This window comes from Chenopodium album, chromosome 12, assembly GCF_948465745.1.
Source record: "Chenopodium album chromosome 12, dcCheAlbu1.1, whole genome shotgun sequence".
In the NCBI taxonomy this organism is placed as follows: domain Eukaryota; kingdom Viridiplantae; phylum Streptophyta; class Magnoliopsida; order Caryophyllales; family Amaranthaceae; genus Chenopodium; species Chenopodium album.
In genome coordinates, this window is record NC_137845.1 from 40,044,878 (window position 1) to 40,065,375 (window position 20,498).

The 20,498-nt window shown below is 39.2% G+C and overlaps 1 protein-coding gene across 1 annotated transcript; it reads left to right on the forward strand.

Moving 5' to 3' along the window:
- The first annotated feature begins 1,848 nt into the window (after window positions 1–1,848).
- Window positions 1,849–3,651, forward strand: LOC145572389 (uncharacterized). Its single transcript, XM_081631364.1, has 5 exons — window positions 1,849–1,976; window positions 2,046–2,372; window positions 2,450–2,592; window positions 2,662–2,772; window positions 2,854–3,651. Exons 1-3 carry the CDS (start codon window positions 1,860–1,862, stop codon window positions 2,516–2,518), a joined length of 513 nt encoding a protein of 170 aa, XP_081487490.1. The 5' UTR covers window positions 1,849–1,859; the 3' UTR covers window positions 2,519–2,592; window positions 2,662–2,772; window positions 2,854–3,651.
- Window positions 3,652–20,498: the final 16,847 nt, after the last annotated feature.

Sequence of the window (20,498 nt, forward strand, 5' to 3'; positions counted from 1 at the left end):
ATGATGAGCCAGTGCTTAGGCGCTTTAAGCTAAGTGAGATGATCATCGTCAGGCCGATCACTTACTGCAATTGTAATCGAGCCGACTACTAATCATGTCATTTTGCTTATAGGGGCTAACTGGCGTACCAAGGAACCCTTTTTGTTGAATAAGGTCCACGTAAGCACTATGGGGCCCAATAATTGCATCGCTGAGGAAAGGAGAGCCAGCGCACGTTGCCACGTATCATCGCGGCGCGACAGTTTTGTCGCGACGCGATGAAGTCGGGTTTTCCGAAATAAAACCTCTTCTTCCTCATTTCGCCGTCGCTGCTTTCTTTTGCTCGGTTTTCGCTCAAACCTTCACCTTGGTCGTTCTTGCTTGTTTCTTAACCAAATTCGCTCAAATTTGTTGCAAATCAAAGCTCTCGATCTCTAGTTTGCCGATCTATGTAAGTTTTGCTCCAACTCCTCTCGATTTGGAAGAATTTCATATGTTATTTTGCGGATTTTCGAAAAATCCGAAACTTGTTTTTCTTTTTTTGCTTTGTTTGTCAAATTTCTTGCCATGAAATTACTTGTTTATGCTTGTATATCACCTTAGGAGTGTTTTGAGACTTGTTTGACTCAATTTGGTGAAGAAACGAACGATTTGCCATTGTTGGGCACTTTGAGTTCATGAGAGCAATGTGGCTTGTTCTTCGCGTTCTTGCTAGCTATTCATGCTCAATTTGTCACAATATTTGTCATAGTATTACAAGAAGTTGTCTGATTGCTTGAGAATGCTATTTTTGCTTGAATAAAAAACATGCTCTGTATTAGTACTATGTACTCTGTTTTTTTTTTACGAACATAGTATCATGCGGCTAGGCGAACCTTAGATACTATAGAACATTTTATTTACTATTTGCTTACATAATTAGCATGTCTCGACGACGCGGCTCTGGCTCACGTTCTTGTGGGGCTTACCGAGAGGACGAGCCCGTCGATGCTGGCGAGGGGACTTCCACTAGCCTTGGGGAGTTCCCTGAGTGGGATGGGCGTACCTTGTACTTCGCGCCCCAATTCCATATCTCAGAGCGTGTTCGGCTCCGAATGACCGACGAGTGAGTTCGTTGCCACGGTTTAGGCAACGACACCATAGGGCAGCCATTCGATTCTTACTTTCGCAACAACGGAGAGTTGCTTGCGCTATGGGAGTCTTGTGGTCTGACTCCATTGTTGCAGACTACTCGGGCTCTCAATTCTTTGAAGTCAGGTCATTTCTTGGTTTGTGCTTTGGTGAAGTTCTTTTGGGACACTACCAACACATTCCACTTTCCTTGGGGCGAGATGACTGTCACTCCCTTGGACTTCTCTATCATCACCGGATTGGAATTCTGGTCGTCTGTAGTTCCTTTTAGTAGCAACACTACCCTCTTCTCTCCTGAGGTAGAGGAGCTACTAGGCCCCTTTGTTATTCGGGCCCGTGGTGAGTCTCGACCGTTACAGATGAGTAGTCGATCCATGCGTCGGTCTGTGCTAGTAGAGGCTTTTCAGGATGATACGACCACCTTGGAGCAGCGGGTGCGCATCTTCGTTTTGATTCTTCTGTCAGGGTCCTTCTCTTCTGACAAGGGTAGCCGAGTGCTGCTCTACTATTTGCCTGCTCTTTGCGACCTTCAAGCAATCGGGACTTTTGACTAGGCCAGCTTGGCCTATGCTGACTTCCTGCTGGGTTTGCGACTTGCCTGTCGTCAGCACACTTTTGACGAGGAGGTCACACTCTCTAGCTTCTGAAGGGTCGTAGAGGTATACTCTATTCCCCTTGACAAAAGTTCACTTTTGTTGTTTAGCTTTACCGACGTTTCTATGTTGTTATAGGTGTGGTTCTACGAGTATATGCCATCTTTGGCGCAAGCTAGGCCTTCACCTCGAGGGCTCCCCATTGCTGCTAGTTGGGGCGGCTATCATACAGACCAGACTGCTACTACCCTTGTTCGAGAGTCGCTTCTCTCGGTATGCGTTGTTCGTCATTTTGTCCACTTTTCTGAATAGGATACCTACTCATGAGTGTTTGTCTTGCAGGGACCTGAGGTTAACCTCTGTCCTTGGGCTGATTTTGACGTCCCCGCTCTAGCTTCCCAGTACATAGCTCAGCGGCGCTACTTTCAGGGGACATATGATGTTGTGGTGTACTTGGGCGAAAGAGTCGCGATTCAGCACTCTTCGGAGTCTTTTGTCGTTCCTACCCATCCTTCACGGCATATGATGGACCAGACGGACCTGAGAGTTTATATGGGCAGGTCACCAGCTGGTACGGAGTGGCAGCATCATAGCCATCCAAACTGGAGTTATGGCGAGAGGCTTTTATCGCGGTTTGCTCCACCACCTTACCCGTCAGAGGAGGCAGAGGTATATTTTGCATCATTTGATGTTTTACTTTTAGTAGCCCCCATGAAATTCTAATCACTTAGATCTTATTCTTGCAGGCTGTGGCCACAGCTGTAGAGTTTGTACCTCACCGGTGTCCATTACTTATCAGGGGTCTTTCGGCCTAGTTGAGGAGATGATTCCTCTAGCCCTTGAGGAGAGGGGTTTTGTGGAGAGGTCGATACCTCGCCACCAGGCCTGGGTGAGCCATCTATCATCATTTTGTTTGCATGCTTGTTCTTTAATTGTACTTGACTTTACTGCTCGACAGTTTTCTCGTGAGGTGATGACGAAGATGGCGAGAGGCATGGACGCCTTTCGTTATCAGCTCGTGAGGTTGAGTCACTGAGCTAGCTGTCGTCGTGCGAGTGACGGCATGGAGGTATTTCTCTTTGACTTTTTTATTTTATTTCTACTTCAATTATTTTTCTTGTATTTGACTTAGCTTGTTTTCTTATTTTAGCCTATTCCTCCATCTCATACTCATGCAAGACCCGAGGATCGGAGAGAGAGATCCGGGTCTAGCTCGAGGCGTCGTCGCACTTCGGTTGGGAACCAGGGTCGTCAAGCGGAGTCGGATCGGACTGTGGTAGTGGAGGATTTCGGGTCTTCTTCCGAGGGTGCATCGAGGAGGCCGACTGGTTAGAGAGACGCGACATCAACTCCTTTTGCGGGTGGTGGGACGTACGAGGTTGGCTCGTCATTGCAGCAGCCATAGCAGCCTCAGCAGTCGGGCCCTCAGCAGGGTGAGCCAGGATGGGCTATGTAGGGAATATTTCAAGCATCCCACACTTGAGCCCCACTGTGATCATACACTTAAGCATAGTGGTGTCTAAAGGGAAGGAAGCTAGAGAAAAAAAGTCGCCAACAAGTTCTAGGAACTTGTAAACCGTTCACGGGTGAAGGTTACACCCCTTAACGATCCAGGAGATTGATAACTCCAATAGGTCTGGAACCATGACTGGAAGTTCGGGGATGAAGGTACAAATCCAACCTAAAAGAGATTGAACCTGCCCTAAAAATAGGCCTCTACTTCATTCTTCTCATATTCATGTGCGCTTTCTGACTAACATACAATCATTAGGTTAACCCTAAACCTGTTTATCTATGTTGGTTGATTATTGATGCACAAACAAGTCTTTTATTGGCGATCACTTGAATTATAATCATATTAGCCTAAACAAGATTACTAATTATCTTATTAAGCGAGATTACAAGTACAAATTCCCTTTAAACATGCATAAAAGGCGTGATCATGCAATACAATAATAATAAATATAATATCAAGCAACATAATAACAATCATCATCAAAATAATCTCAATAAAGCATAATGATAATAGTAAGATCCTAGGTATGATACTAACAAGATTAATAAAAAATCCTAGCATGTCATCAAACAATAAAGATCAAAGCTTTATTCCTAGCATGATACTAACATGATAGAAAGAAAGAATAGGAAGCATCATAAACATACATAATATCAGAAATATTAGTTAACCCTAAACATGATACTAGGAAGCAATAAAACTTCCTAACATGATACTAGGAATTAACAAAATAATCTAAGCATGATTTCTATATCAAAATATCAATAAAACAATTAAAGTACTTACTTGGATGCCTCGTATCTCTTTCTAATAACAAAATACACACGTTAGTAACTTCAAGGAAAATAATAAACAAATAATTAAATTAAATAATTGAAATAGAGATTTGGGACCAAACCCTCAGAAATTATCAACCTTTCACGTCTAGGGCGAAGGCAACTTCGAACTTGGCTAGGTGTGTCTAGAACTCGTGAATGTGGAATTTTGTAAAAGGGGAAGTTTAGAAAAAGAATAGAGAGAAGAAGCTTCTAGCTTTTAGAGAAAGAATAAAGATAGATGATGATTGTGTATTGTTGATTGTTGATTGAAAAACGGAGGTCTAGGACCCTATTTATAGAAAAATAGTCCGGAAACAAATCAAGTCCTATTCGGAATAAAACTGGCATCTGTCGCCAAGGCGGCAGGATTAGCGCCAGACGACATACTCTATCGTTTGGCACTAATTAAAAGATAAAACGCGCTTGTACGCGGAATCCTCTCCTTAATATGATTAAGCAGCAAATTCCGTGTTTATCAAATCAGGTTTATCATAAAACACTTATTTTATTCCAAATAAAACTCTTTAAAATATAATTACTAATCCTAATTCCATTAGAATTAAAAGGAACCTTCTAAATATTCTAGAAGATTAAAATCAATCCTAATAACTTTAGGAATAATAATTAATAGGCCCTCCTCTAGATCATTGGACCGCATATAAAATTCATTTCGGGCCCAATTTAGTATTTAGCCCATAACTTCCTCATTATTCATCGGAATTGGGTTTATAATATATCGTTAGAAAGCTCTTCTCAAACTCAATCCAAATACACTATTATTGGACCCTCATCTTGGACCAAACTAAATTGGACTGGCTATTTTCATAAATAGAGTAAGAAAAGAAATGTTTTCAAGAACAGGAAGAAGTATATATTTTAATAAAAATATCCACATCGCTAGACTTTTCACACTTTCACTTCATTCGACAATAAAATGACGTGAAAATATATTCTTCACTGGGTTTGGTTTTGGGGAGACACAATTGGGTATCTATAGAAGCCCCCACTTTGACTGAGTTTGGAGAAACGCAAGTTTCGAAAACAAAAGTCAAAGTAGCGATAGGGGCGGAGAATGATTCAGAACGTTCTGCGATCCTAAATCACTCTTGTAGCGCTGATACCTGCGAACTAGCGTTAGTTAAACAGATAAAAGAGTTAAGAAACGGGGCGTATCTTGCACCGTCGAGCACACGTCTCTAGAGTAACCGATTTATTGCTGCTTTTGTTGGTGACGAACTCCACAGTGCCTCGTGAATGCTATCTGAAGGTAACAGTGCCTCGTTATCTTCACTTGCTTGTGACAATCCTCCACAATGCCCCGGGAACATCGTCGAAGGTGACTGTACCTCGCCATCTTCAGAGTTGTGGCAGTACCTCGCCACGGCTATGCTTCGCCGCTATAGACAATCTCCTTTCTACTTCGGGACATCGTCGAAGACCGCTGCTTGTAGCTATCTTCAGTTTTATGATGATAATCTTCCGAGGAAAATTATCGAAGACCATCGCTTATTGATCCTCAACGCTTTACTTCGCTATTTGCTTGTTGTATTAATGCCTTTGGGGGCGATGACAATCCTCTCTTCTTTAGGAATAGTTACCAACACAACTCTTGAATGATGTACGACAATCCGATTTAGGGAAAGTTGTCAATGCCACGTAAAAATCCATCCTAGGAAATGTTACCACGATGAAGCGACAATTCGTATCTCGGAAATTTTGCCAAAATCCAAATTTGGGAAAAGTTGCCAATGCTTCATAACAATCTGTCATAAGAACCTTGCTACGATCGATAATCCACGTCTTGGAATATAGCTCTTGAAAGCAATCCACCTTGGAAATTTGCCAATATTATGAGACAATCCTTTTGGGAAAATATTGCCACAATTGACAATCCATGTCTTGGAACATTTGCAACAAAGAGTCAATTGACAATCCGTCTCGGGAAAATTTGCCACTACCGAAATGAATGACAATCGATGTTGGGGAACCTTTGCCGAAATGAATAGCGACCTACGACAATCCTTTGGGAAATTTTTCCATAGGGAACTGGGTGTATGACAATCCAATCTCAAAATATTGTCAACTATTTGATGAATGTATGACAATCCGAACTTGGAAAAATTTACCAAATAGAGAAGGAGCATGACAATCCATGCTTGGAAACGTTGCCAGTTTAAGATGACAATCCAATCTTAGAAAATTGTCGTTAAAAAAATGATGCTCGGCAATTCACTCTTGGAAATATTGTCAGTTTGATATGACAATTCCAATCTTAGAAAATTGTCCTCTTGGTGATGTGCTTCTTTGTGAACCATTACTTCGGTGCTTACGATGAGCCAATACTTAAGCGCTTTAAGCTAAGTGAGATGATCATTTGTCAGGTCGATCACTTACTGCGATTGTAATCGAGCCGATTACTTAATCATGTCAAATTGTTTATAGGGGCTAACTGGCGTACCAAGGAACCCAACATCACTGCATAAGGTCCACATAATCATTTATGGGGGCCACGCATCTTGTCGCCGCACCAGCGCATGCTGCTACGTTCTGTTGCCAGGATTTTGTTCCGTCGCCAGGTAACAGAGACCAGCGCCAGGCGATAATCTACTCAAATCCATTTCCGCTGCTGCTGCTGTTCGTTGCTCGGTTTCGCTCCGAACCTTCAACTTGGTAGTTTCCTTTCAACCAAATCTACTCAAATCCTTTGCAAATTAAAGCTCTTCATCTCTAATTTACCAATCCATGTAAGTTTTGCTCAAACTCCTCTTATCTTGGAAGAATTTCATGCGTTTATATTCGCGATTTTTCACAAAATCCGGGAATGTTCTTGCTCGCTTATTCTTGAGAAGTGATAGCTTCCCATGCCTTGAAACTCTATTGAAAACCCTATCCTTCAAGATTTTACCGAGTCTAAGTTAATTTCCATAGAGATCTTTCATCTTGGGAAATTCGCGATTATGACCAATTACTATTCCAAACGAGGTGCTTGATCAAAATCCGGATGTGCTCAATCAATCAGGCTGATCGTCAATCTAACTTCGATCAGGCCGACTCTAGTTAATTTGCTAAGCCATTTGCGTCCTTTTGCTTCAAATCTTTTGTAAAGGTTGCTCGTACCTGCATTTATATTTTGGACTATAGGACTTTGGTCATGTCTTTAAGGTTGACTTTGTGTGACTTAATGCTATTGCCTGACTTGACGTGTAACTCGATGTACTCAAATCGACTCGTGTGCGTAGACTTAACTCAATGTGATAACATGACATGACTCAATGTGTACATGACTCGTGTGTGCATTGTGTTGTGATGTGTTTGACTCAAAATGCATAAAAGCAAAAAAATTTCCGTCATTTTTTGTGGAGGGTACCGACTTTCTCCCGAAAAAGAAAGACACAAAAGGGAAGAAGTGAAGTGTTTGATGATGCATGTTGAACGAGTTTAGTCAAATGCATGCGTCGACATTGTATCTCATAGTGCAAAGATTAGTTCATTGTGGGCTATCTCGATTGTTGACTCAATGATGAAAGTATTTGGGTAACTTAGGCACGGAGGCTAAGCACTTCATACTTTGTGACGCAACGATGAGTAAGCGAAGAAGGACTCTAAGATGACAAGGCATGCTTCAACGTCGTGTCGAGATTTCATGACAAAAGGTTCCTAAGGGGAGGATATTTGTTTATATATCTGTGATGTGTGTGAAAGTGACACTAAAGCTAGGCTGCAAAGGCTAAGGGTATGGAAAATTTTTTGAAAAGAGTTAAATAATGGTGACTCTTAGGCTAGGTAAGCTAATGATGTAAGGATCAAGCCCCCAAGTCTAGCTCTAAGTGGATATGGATGAGCATAGGAGATCCCTTGATATGATCATGCATGAATGTGAATATGAATGCATTTTTATTACGGCCGCACCCCAATTTGAGGTTGCCTACGTATCCGCTAGGAATCAGGCCGAACGTAGCTCTAATCGAACCTTGCACAAGTGTGTGTATACCTCAAAGAGGTCTTTTAAGGGTAATAACATGGTTAGGCTAAAGGTTAAAGAAGAAGGGGATAAAGGCTCAAGACCCTAGATAAGCCCCCAAGGTGTGCAACCTTGCTTTTGAATTTTTGTATTTGTATACTCGAGGTTTCTCACTTTTTAACTCTTTTTTGTTTATATTTTGCTCTCTTTTTTTTGCTTTTTCATTTTTTTTTATTTTTATCCAATTCTTTTTTTGATAAGTGTGGGCAATCCCGATCATGCGGTCTATCACTCACTTGGCATTCACATTTCTCAGGCACGATACCGAGCACTCGATAAGAGACGCAATCTGACACGTGTTCATATCAAAGACATGTTCATATCAAAGACATTGGAACACTTGCCCTTTTGCACATTTCTATTATTTTTCTTATTTTAATTTTTTTTTTTGAGATTACTCAAGCTTTTGTTCTTTGAAAATTGCATAAGTTGCACATCATCCCATCCCAAGGTTAGGTAGATGTGGGTCGAAGGAAGAAAGGTCTATCGTTAGACGAGGCTTAAAGTGGTTTATCCAGAAAAGATTGTATATTTGAAGGGTGAAAGGTAATATGATGTGGCTACAAGGGGTGCCTCAAATCATTGGTATACCTTGTGCTTAGTTCGACATGGATTTTTTTTTTTTTATGCAATGCAATGCGATAATCATATGCAAGAAAATAAATGCTCATTTTATTAAAGGGAGAAGAAAAAACTTACGAAATATAATCTAAGGAAAACAAAGGGTGCCTATGCTAGACTTATTTCGGGAAAGGAGGAACAAAAAAAGATAGAAAAAGAGGTCACGAGATCTTGTCGTTGAAGCTCGCCTTGTGTCTTTTGCTTGATCATCACCCGGTCTTCTTGCTAGCTAGAGGCAATGGGATCTTATTTGCTTCTATAAGGTCTTGAATGAGATTTTGAAATCTGTAACATTCATCTGTGGTATGACCCTTTCCTTAATGGTACTTGCAATAAGAGTTGGGATTCCATCTTGAAGATCGCCTTTCTGGCGTTGGATCTTCAGTGGGGCCAATAGGTTTGATTAATCCTCGATCATGGAGACGATCGAAAGCAGCATCATAAGTCATTCTAATGGGCGTAAACTCTCTTTTTGGTTTCTTTTTAGATCCTTGATTATCCATGGCTAAGACATCATTTAAGTCAAAGGTACTAACATTGTTACTAGAGTGGGTGTTTTCGGAGGAAGAAGGATTGTCGTTCTTCTTCCCTTTCCAGCCATTGTTGTTATTATTGTTAGTAGCTTTTTGTTTCGTAAGGTCATCTTCAATTTCAATACCTATGTCGTAGACGGCCTTGAAAGTATTCAAATTATGCTGATATTTCAAATGCTTCGAATACTTATCTTGAAGGTTCTTGATGAACATCCTTACAGACTCCTTTTCGGTAGGGACCTCAATCATACTAGCGGAAGTTTCCCTCCACTTGTTGAAGAAAGAAATGAACCCTTCGTTTTCTTTTTCTTTAGCATCTCGAGTTGTCTATGGTCAGTTCCAACTTGAACGTTACATTTGTATCTATCAATGAAAGCGTTTACTATTCCGTCCCAAGTAGAGGTTTTTTCTTTGTCAAGGGAAAAGAACCATTGTTGACAAACGGCTTCAAGAGATAGAGAAAACAATGAATGAAAGACTTTCCTATCAATCCTCTTAATATTCATTATGGTCTCGAAAGCCCTTAGGTGGAAATAAGGATTGTCTGTTGGCTTAAACTTAGGAATGTCATTAGCATTGAACTTCTGCGGAAGAAGCTCCTTGTCCACTGGAACCCCTTGTGAGCTAATGCCCTGGAATCTATAGTCATTGGAGAGTTTGCCCAAGCTTTCTTGCATGAGCTCCATTTGTTGTTGCTTCACAGGGTCATCGATTTGAAGAGCCATGGTCTTTATTAATTCAGTTAAGTTGGCCACGTCCTTCCTAAGTTCGTTAACTTCTTCCTGAGACGCCATTATCTTCTTAGCTTTTCTTTTCTGACTAACCGGTTTGTCAAAAAGTAGTATTTGAACAAAGGTGTTGTCCTTGATTAATCTCCCTTCTCTCCTTGACCAAATGCTGTGAAAAGGGAAGTTATGGATACTTTTTGTTAATTATCTGACTCAAACTCTATTCAACATGCAGTAGATGGAAGGAGGTAGGAAGAATGAAGGTTGTGATATGGAGAAAGCATGTAGAGAATGGAAAGTTGATGTAGATGGAGAGATATGAAAGAATTAGGAGTAGAATGTACCCCCAACTCAAATGACGGAAAACGACTCATGCATGAACCTAAGACATGGTCATGATGACATATACACAAAGTGTGTCCTTGACTCGTGTCATGACCATGGGACTAGACTATGTGACTAGACTAAACTAAGGACTAGACATGACTACTGTCACTGATTAAACCGATTAAGCAAACTAATAAATTAGACTCGTCGTGAGGACTCGAGCAAAAACATAGACTGTCGCAGGAGCGACAGGACTGTCGCCAAACGCTAAGGATCAGCGCCAGACGACAACATTGTCGCCTGGAGATAATTACTAGCACGTGGCGCTACAGTCCAAACCTCTACGCCATTGCTGGAACGTTGGTCTGGGACTGTTTCTAGTATTTTTACTCTAAGGGACAAGCCTAAAGTCGTACTAAGTCAAGTTTAATCAATTTATTTAGACTTTAATCATTTATTAATTAATTAATTAATTTAGCAAAGTCCTTTAGTCATTAATTAGTTCATTTAAACTCATTTAAAAGTCAAACAAACGGTTAGTGTAAACACATATAGGTTATGCACAAGCAAATAATGCACAAGTAGTCAAATAGTGATAATATGATGCAATGAGTTTGTAACCTAACCATGGCTCTAGTTCACTAAAGTTCAGGATATGGGTTAGTCAAAGAGGGTCCATGGTTATGAGTCCGGATGCACCGCGTGGAAGCCTTACCTTTGGAAGGGTTGGCGCGAGTGGATGGGACCCCGCGAGTTAAACTCGCTTCCACGGTTTAGTGAATTCAACAAACTCGAATGTACCCTTCGTTGCTAGGAGCGTTCGATTGGGTAGATGGAGCGTGAATCCCCAGAGGGTTATGGCCATATGTAGAACACCTATGGGTTTCAAAAAAAAGGGAAAAACTCAATCAGGAAGTAAAATCGAGCAAATAGTACTAGAAACTAGTCGAAACAAGAAGGTAGATTTCTGGCTCAGTATTGGAGGAATTCAGCGCGAGAAAATAGCGTCTGTCGCTAGACGATGCCTCTGTCGCCAGACGACAAGTACTGTGGCCAGGCAACAGAGCCATAACTCGGCGATGACGCTGTTTTCTCAGCGCTAATTCCTACATGCCTCGGCAGCTTTATGTTCTTGAATTTTCCAGCTTTTTCATAGCATTATTTTGATTTTAGTTGTGAAAGATATTTCCCTAGTTTCCTACGTGTAAAAATCCTATGTTTTTTACGCATTTCGGATTGTCTTTCCAATGCGGACCTTTTTATGCATATGCCGCAATGTTAATCAAAATTACGCACATGAAATACTTAGAACTTTTCGAGTCTCATCCACTCATTCTAAATCATTGCCAAAATAAATTTTAGAAATTAAAATAGAAATTCTCCCCAGTGGAGTCGCCAAAGAACTGTAGGGAATATTTCAAGCATCCCACACTTGAGCCCCACTGTGATCATACACTTAAGCATGGTGGTGTCCAAAGGGAAGGAAGCTAGAGCAAAAGAGTCGCCAACAAGTTTTAGGAACTTGTAAACCGTTCACGGGTGAAGGTTACACCCCTTAACGATCCAGGAAATCGTTAACTCCAATAGGTCTGGAACCATGACTGGAAGTTCGGGGATGAAGGTACAAATCCAACCTAAAAGAGATTGAACCTGCCCTAAAAATAGGCCTCTACTTCATTCTTCTCATATTTATGTGCGCTTTCTGACTAACATACAATCATTAGGTTAACCCTAAACTTGTTTATCTACGTTGGTAGATTATTGATGCACAAACAAATCTTTTATTGGCGATCACTTGAATTATAATCATATTAGCCTAAACAAGATTATTAATTATCTTATTAAGCGAGATTACAAGTACAAATTCCCTTTAAACATGCATAAAAGGCGTGATCAAGCAATACAATAATAATAAATATAATATCAAGCAACATAATAACAATCATCGTCAAAATAATCTCAATAAAGCATAATGATAATAGTAAGTTCCTAGGCATGATACTAACAAGATTAATAAAAAAATCCTAGCATGTCACCAAACAATAAAGATCAAAGCTTTATTCCTAGCATGATACTAACATGATAGAAAGAAAGAATAGGAAGCATCATAAACATACATAATATCAGAAATATTAGTTAACCCAAAACATGATACTAGGAAGCAATAAAACATCCTAACATGATACTAGGAATTAACAAAATAATATAAGCATGATTTCTATATCAAAATATCAATAAAACAATTAAAGTGCTTACTTGGATGCCTCATATCTCTTTCTAATAACAAAATACACACGTTAGTAACTTCAAGGAAAATAATAAAAAAAACAATTAAATTAAATAATTGAAATAGAGATTTGGGACCAAACCCTCAGAAATTATCAACCTTTCACGTCTAGGACGAAGGCAACTTTGAACTTGGCTAGGTGTGTCTAGAACTCGTGAATGTGGAATTTTGTAAAAGGGGAAGTTTAGAAAAAGAATAGAGAGAAGAAGCTTCTAGCTTTTAGAGAAAGAATAAAGATAGTTGATGATTGTGTATTGTTGATTGTTGATTAAAAAAAAACAGAAGTCTAGGACCCTATTTATAGAAAAATAGTCTGGAAACAAATCAAATCCTATTCGGAATAAAACTGGCATCTGTCACCAGGCGACGGACATCAGCGCCAGGCGGCAGGATTAGCGCCAGGCGACAGATGTTAGCGCCAGGCGACAGACTCTGTCGTTTGGCGCCAATTAAAAGATTATGCGCGCTTGTACGCGGAATGCTCTCCTTAATATGATTAAGCAGCAAATTCCGTGTTTATTAAATCAGGTTTATCATAAAACACTTATTTTATTCCAAATAAAACTTTTTAAAATATAATTACTAATCCTAATTCCATTAGAATTAAAAGGAACCTTCTAAATATTCTAGAAGATTAAAATCAATCCTAATAACTTTAGGAATAATAATTAATAGGCCCTCCTCTAGATCATTGGACCGCATATAAAATTCATTTCGGGCCCAATTTAGTATTTAGGCTATAACTTCCACATTATTCATCGAAATTGGGCTTATAATATATCATTTGAAAGCTCTTTTCAAGCCTAATCCAACTACACTATTATTGGACCCTCATCATGGAACAAACTAAATTGGACTGGCTATTTTCATAAACAGAGTAAGAAAAGAAATGTTTTCAAGAACAGAAAGAAGTATATTTTAATAAAAACATCCACATCACTAGACTTTTCACATTTTCACTTCGTTCGACAATCAAATGACGTGAAAAGATATTCATCACTGGGTTTGATTTTGGGGAGACACATTTGGGTGTCTACAGGTTGGCCCTACTCTTTTGCTCCCGACCACTAGTGATCCTGATGCTGGTGAGGGATTGACTCCTCGGACTGTGCAGTTCTTGGATACATTTGGGGTTCCTCCGCAGTTGCGTCCTCCGGCGCCATAGTTGTACCTGTGCTTTTTTTTTATCTGACTTTGTAGGAATTTGCTTTATTTGAAACTTATGTTAAATATATTGTACATACATCTTCTGATTACTATGTTATTTATCTTTTATGTTTTTATTTTTCATTTTATGTGCATGTAAGTGTGTGCAAAATTGTGATTAATTTTTTATGCAAAAAAAAAAAAAAAAAAAAAAAAAAAAAAAAAATTCCGTCATTTTTATTACTAATGGAGGGTATCCGACTTCCTCCCCCAAAAAAGAAAAATAAAAAATTAAGTTTTACTAAAAATAAGCTTTAATTAATTAAACTCAAAATAATAAAAAGGGGATAAGTCTTTGAAAGAAAATTGCCAAAAATAAGTTTGGATAAGGCTTTGAAAAGAATCAAAACCGTAAAGTCAAAGTACGAATCCGAGTCAAAGTCGTATAACACACGATCAGCTTAGCGCGTTATTCTGATGCGGTGAAAATCGAACCATCGCGGCGCGACAGTCCTGTCGCAGCGCGATGGTCTTATTTCTCCGAATTCTTTTGGGATTCGGTTTTCGTTAGGTTCTATTTATAAAAATCCCCCAAATCCGTCGATTACAGCATAATTAAAATATTTAACTTAGTAATTTTCACTCGAAATAGCCATATCTAAGATTTTTAGCGATTTTACTCATAAGTGGTGTTAGTCTTTAACTGCCAAAGAGAAGAAACAGCTTGACTTTTTTCACTTGGGGGGTTTATATGGTATTAAGGGGGTAGATCTTGACATAGATTTTATTCGTACCACCTTAGAATATTAGGATTCAAATACCCATTGCTTTAAATTTGTTTATGATGAAATGTGCCCTTTACCGGAAGAATTTGGTGTCATTCTTGGCTTCCCGTCTTTAGATCTTGCGGTAATTCCTAAGGTGAGTGAATATTATTATAAGGATTTTGAGCGTTTCCTTAACCTTAGAGATAGAGACTTAAAAGACATAGTGCATGGGAATGTAGTAAATTTAAAAGAATTTGCACGCTTTTATTTTGATAGACCACGCTCTGAGTCTTTTCATGTTTATAGGAGGGGCTTTCCTTTTGCATGTTTAGCCAATATCTTCTTACTAGTGGAAATATCCATGAGGGTCAAGCAATTGTAGCATCTGTCATGGAGCAAATTGAATCAGGGAGAAATCCAATGCCATTAATTGTTGGAGAAACTATGCTTAGTTTAGATGAACTAAAAAGAGATCTGAAAGCACTTCTTAGAGGTTCTCCAATTTTATTACAGGTAGAAAATCAATACTTTTAATTACAAAAATCAAAACTATTTAATTTTGTATAGTAATACTAATTTTTTGCACTGAATTTTTGCAGATTTGGCTAATGGAAAGGCTTGAATTAATTAGCCCTCCTGACAATATTGAAAAGTATACACCCAATTTCCTTGTGAGAAGGAAGAAGCACTTCTCCATAAAGATAGGCCGCCGGGAGTGGAGTAGAATCTTTGAAACTCGCAACTTTGCCATTAAATGGGTTGTTCCGTGGTGGAAAATTGAGAAGATGGTTGGTGTCAATAAACAACCTTTTTGCCGGCTTCCAAGTTTGTCCAAATTAACTTTTTACTACTCTTCTAGAGTAAAAAGACTAAATGGCCTTGCTCAAACTGTTCCTTCCGGGGATCTTCGTCGCCCTTTTGATTCCCGTTTCACAAGATATAGAAAGATTTGATGACTATTAGTGTGCAAGACCTTTGTGGGAAGTTGTTACCCAATAAGTTCCTCCTTCTTTGTCTAGAGATGTGAAGCTGTGGTTACTTGATAGATCTCAAAAGGACAAGAGCAAAGTCCGAAACATGTACTAGACTAGTATCAAAGATCGTCTAGGAGATAAGAAAATTCCTCTTAAAGATCGTCTCGGTGCAAGAGTTGAATTCAAGAATCCTACTATACTTAAGAAGAAAAGTACTACTAAGGGCAAGGAGAAAAGAAAAGCTGACTCCATAGAAAAGAAAGTATGGGTTGAAAAGAAACATGGTGTAATGGCTATAGGAGAAACTATTGATACTAAGATTGTGTGCAAATCTTCTAAGGGATCTTTATTGGTGAAAGAGATGGATGATGAAGAAGAGGCAGACAAGAATTGGAAAAGGGCCAGAAAAGAGAAGACAGATTAGAGCATTGCTTTTACTATCAATTTATTAGTCAGTTTTTATTTTCAAGTCTTTATTTTAATTCCATCAATAATGTAATTTTACTTTTATTAATGCAATTTTCAGCTTTAAATTGACTTTTTCTACATTGAATATTTTGTTAAAGCAATGAAAACGACTTGAATTAATTTCCAAAATTATTCAAGTACGGAAGTCGAAAATTTCCCGAAATACACCGAAGTTTGCCCAGATTGATGAAAATGAACTGGCGCTATAATTTTGGATTCATCGTGGCACGATGGTTTTGTCGCTGCGCAACAGATCTTGTCGCGGAGCGCTGGATTTGAATTTTGTGCGTCGTTCGCCGGAGTGCGAGGTTTGTAAAATTTAAAGTGGCCGCACCCCATAAAGGGTTGCTTACGTATCCTTTCCTTAGGAATCAGGCCAAACGTAGCTTTCTTGAGTATGTTACTCAAGTTATCATGGGTAGAATTTCTTAAGTTGGTCAAAGTTCGGCATATTTGAGAATTCATTACCATCCATATCAGTTAATTTTGCGGCACCTCCTGATAGGATAGTTTTGACGATATATGGTCCAGACTAGTTTGGCCTAAATTTGCCTCTTGGGTCTAGAACATTTTTCCTTAATGATTTTAACCCCAAGTCTCCAACTTTGATGTTTCTTGTCTTGACCTTTTTATTAAAGTGTCTAGCCATGCGAGTTTGGCAGCATTGAGTATGATGTAGAGTTTCTAGTCGTTTTTCATCGAGTAGAATTAGCTCTTTATATCTTGCTCTAGTCCATTCGACTTCATCGAGTTTACTTTCCAATGCAATGCGTAGGGAAAGTATTTCTAATTCCACAGGTTGTACGGCATCCATTCCATAGACTAAGGAAAATGGTGTATTTCCAGTGGATGAACGAATTGACGTGCGATAACCCCCAAAGAGCGAAGTGGAGTTTGTCAGGCCAATCCTTGTAATTTTCTGCATTTTTTCAATGATAGTCTTTAAATTCTTATTAGCTGCCTCTACTGCGCCATTTGCTTGAGGCCTGTATGGGGAAGAGTGATGATGTTGAATGCCATATTTTTGAAGCAATTCTTCACATTCCGCGTGACAGTGAGTTCCATTGTCACTTATCATTTCATGTGGGACTCCATATCGACATATGATGTTCCTTTTGATAAAGAGTGATACATGTTTTGCGGTGAGTTTTGCATATGATGCTGCTTCAACCCATTTTGTGAAGTAATCAATTGCTACTAGGATGTATTCATGGCCTCCTGTCCCAGGAAAAGTGATTTTTCCAATAATGGATATACCCCATGTTGAGAAGGGCCATGGTGATGTATAAGTGTAGAGAAGTGATGGAGGAACATGTTGTAAGTTAGCATATATTTGGCATTTAGGGCATCTTTTTACATATTGATGGCAATCCCTATTCATGGTAGCCCAATAGTATCCTTGGTGCATTACTTTTTGGGCTAGCATTTGCCATTCATGTGAGTTCCACACACTCCTTCGTGGATTCTCATTGCACTTTGAGCTTCCTTTTTGCCTACACATAGGAGAGCTCTACCTTTAGGTACCCTTTTATGTAGCTCGTCATTTATGAGTACATATTGGGAAGACAAAAGTTTTAGTGCTCGTTTCGCTGTCTTGTTAGCGTGAAGTGATATTCCCCTTTTGTGACATAATTGAGGATGTTAGTATACCAAGGTTCTTCCTCCTCTTCTTCTTCTCTTTGAACTACCTCATCATCTTCTATGGCTTGGATGTAAGCTGGTTTATGCCCTTTCTCTATTGTTAAAGGCATTTGCTCAATTTCCTTAGGAATTCTAACCATTGAGGCTAGTCTTGCCAAGGCATCGGTAAATTGGTTTTCTTCCCTAGGTAAATATGTGTTTTCTACCTTTTCGAGTTGATCAGTAAGAGTTTCCATGTATGTTTGATAAGGAGCTAAGCTTTCACTCCTTACTTTCCATCTTTTGGAAATTTAATTGATGATTAAAGAAGAATCTCCGAATATTCGAAGTTTCTTTACTCCTAATGCCAAAGCTGTTTCGAGGCCTACCACACATGCTTCGTATTCTGCAGCATTATTAGTAACATCGAAGTCTAACTTTATGGAGATTGGGACGTGTTCTTCTTTAGGTGATACTAATAATACTCCTACGCCACATCCTTTTTGGTTTGAGGCTCCGTCGAAGTATAACGTCCAAGTATCATCTTCTGTAACCATCAAGTCTTCGTCTGGAAAATCATTCTCATGCATTGGTATCGAATATTCTATTGGGAAATCTGCTAAGAAGTCCGAGACCACTGATCCTTTAATAGCCTTTCGAGGCATGAACCTTACATCGAATTGTGCTAAGTTTAATATCCATCTTGATCTTCGCTCGTTAAGTGTGGATTTCTTGAAGAGATACTTAAGTGGGTCCATTCGAGATACCACATAGACTGTATGAACGAGCATGTAATGTCTTAACTTGGTTGTGGCCAACACTAGTGCGAGGCACAATTTCTCAAGTGGTGTGTAACGTACTTTATGCTCGAGCATCTTCTTACTTAAGTAGTAGATGGCGTTCTCTTTAACTTCTATTTCTTGTGCAAGCATAGCTCCCATTGTCTCTTTAACTCAAGTGGTCCATTCCTGGGAGCGTTGGTGCTAATACAGGAGGATTAGCGAGATAAGCTTTGATCTTTTCAAAGGCTTTTTGACACTCATCGTCCCATATTACTGGCACATTCTTTTTAAGCTTCTTGAATATTGGTTCGCATATTGTGGTTAGCTTGGATATGAACCTACTTATGTATTGCAACCGGCCAATAAATCCTCGAATTTGCTTTTCGGTCTTGGGCGGCGACATTGGCATGATTTCTTTGATTTTAGTTGGGTCTATTTCTATCCTTCTAGAGCTAATGACATAGCCTAAGAGTTTCCCTGAGGTGACTCTAAAAGCACACTTGGCTGGGTTTAGCCTCATGTTGTATTTTCTGAGCCTTTCGAAGAATTTTCTTAGGGCTACTTGGTGTCCTGGATGGTCTTTTGATTTCACAATCATATCATCCATATAGACTTTAACTTCTTTAAGCATCATATCATGGAGTAAGGCAGTCGCTGCTCTTTGGTAAGTGGCAACCGCATTTTTCAACCCGAATGGCATTACCGTGTAACAGTAAGTGCCCCAAGGTGTTATGAATGTAGTTTTTTCCATGCCTTCTTTAGCCATGAGAATTTGGTTGTACCCTGCGTACCCATCCATAAACGAGAGAAGTGCGTGATTTGCCGTGTTATCTACTAAAATGTCGATGTGTCGTAAAGGGAAGTCGTCCTTTAGATTTGCCTTATTAGATCTCTATAGTCGACACACATTCTTACCCTTCCATCCTTCTTAGGAACTGGCACCACATTTGCGACCCATTCAGGGTATTTAGATACCTTTATAAAACCTGCAGTTATTTGTTTTTGAACTTCTTCTTTTATTTTAAGAGCTACGTCGGGTTTCATTTGACATAACTTTTGTTTTACAGGTTTCATTCCTGGAATTAGTGGTATTGCGTGTTGAGCTATCTCTCTATTTATTCGTGGAATATCTTCGTATGACCAAGCAAACACATCAATAAATTCTTTTAGTAGATTAATTAAATCGGTTCTTTCTTCTTTACTAAGAGTTAGGCCAATTTTAACTTCTCTTTTAATGGTTGGATCTTTTGAGATATCAACCGTTTCGGTGTCTTCAATTACCGGTGTCTTGTTTTCAAGTGTTTCCATTACCTTAATTATTTCTTTATCACTTTCATTGTTAGTTAAGCAATGCTCGTCATCTTGAGTAAGAGAATGACACGAGGAGTAAGCGAAAGAAGACATGTTATTGAATTCAGAAATCATTGCATCAAATAAAGAAATGTCCATTGGGACTTGACTACTAACTATCCTAGGAAAAGATTTTGAAGTAGAAGGGAGAAAAGGAGATGCTACTATAGAGGGTTTAGATCGACTACAGAAGACTTGAATTCAGACTCAGACTCAGATGATTCAGACTCGTCGAACATTGGTCCTTGTCCTGTAATTATGGAGATCTTTCTTCTACTAGGCGTAGTCACTTTGAGTAATGAGCTTTGTGGGATCAAAGTCTTTGCTTTGCAAGGCCGTTTGGATAAGCGCAGAATTATCGTCGATACGCTTAGGCTCATTTTTCTCGTAGCCAAAGAGTAATCCCATGACATTAAAATCAAAACATGGGGGTGCTTTCTCTTTGTGAATAGGGGTTGGAATCTCATCTAAGAAATTGCAATCCAAGAAGATTTCGAATCCTGGTTGTCTTATCCCATCTTTGACGAAGGGCTCAGGAATTCGTAACATGGATAGTCCTCACCCTCTCTTATGAATTGACCATTTAGCGTGACAAGATATTGGTCCATTGGGATTGCTTTTTTTTTAGTACGAGCATTCCTCCGTGCATTAATTTTCTCCCGAGCTTGCTTATAGTCTTTCAGAGTCGATTTGAAACCAAGTCCAAAAGTGTCTAGTTTAGGAAGGTCAGGTGATCCCATTTGTGTTTCTACTCCTTTCTTATTTCCTAGAGTCATTCCAGGAAAGTGTCCTTGCTTTCGAAGTATGCCATTGATTGTCATGTTTGAATGGAGGTTG

Bases quoted from the DNA above. Each gene is read 5' to 3' on its own strand.
- LOC145572389 (XM_081631364.1), top strand. From the start codon at position 1,860: ATGCCATCTTTGGCGCAAGCTAGGCCTTCACCTCGAGGGCTCCCCATT. The intron at 1,977-2,045 runs GTATGCGTTGTT...TTTGTCTTGCAG, and splicing joins TTCGAGAGTCGCTTCTCTCG to GGACCTGAGGTTAACCTCTG. The intron at 2,373-2,449 runs GTATATTTTGCA...TTATTCTTGCAG, and splicing joins ACCCGTCAGAGGAGGCAGAG to GCTGTGGCCACAGCTGTAGA.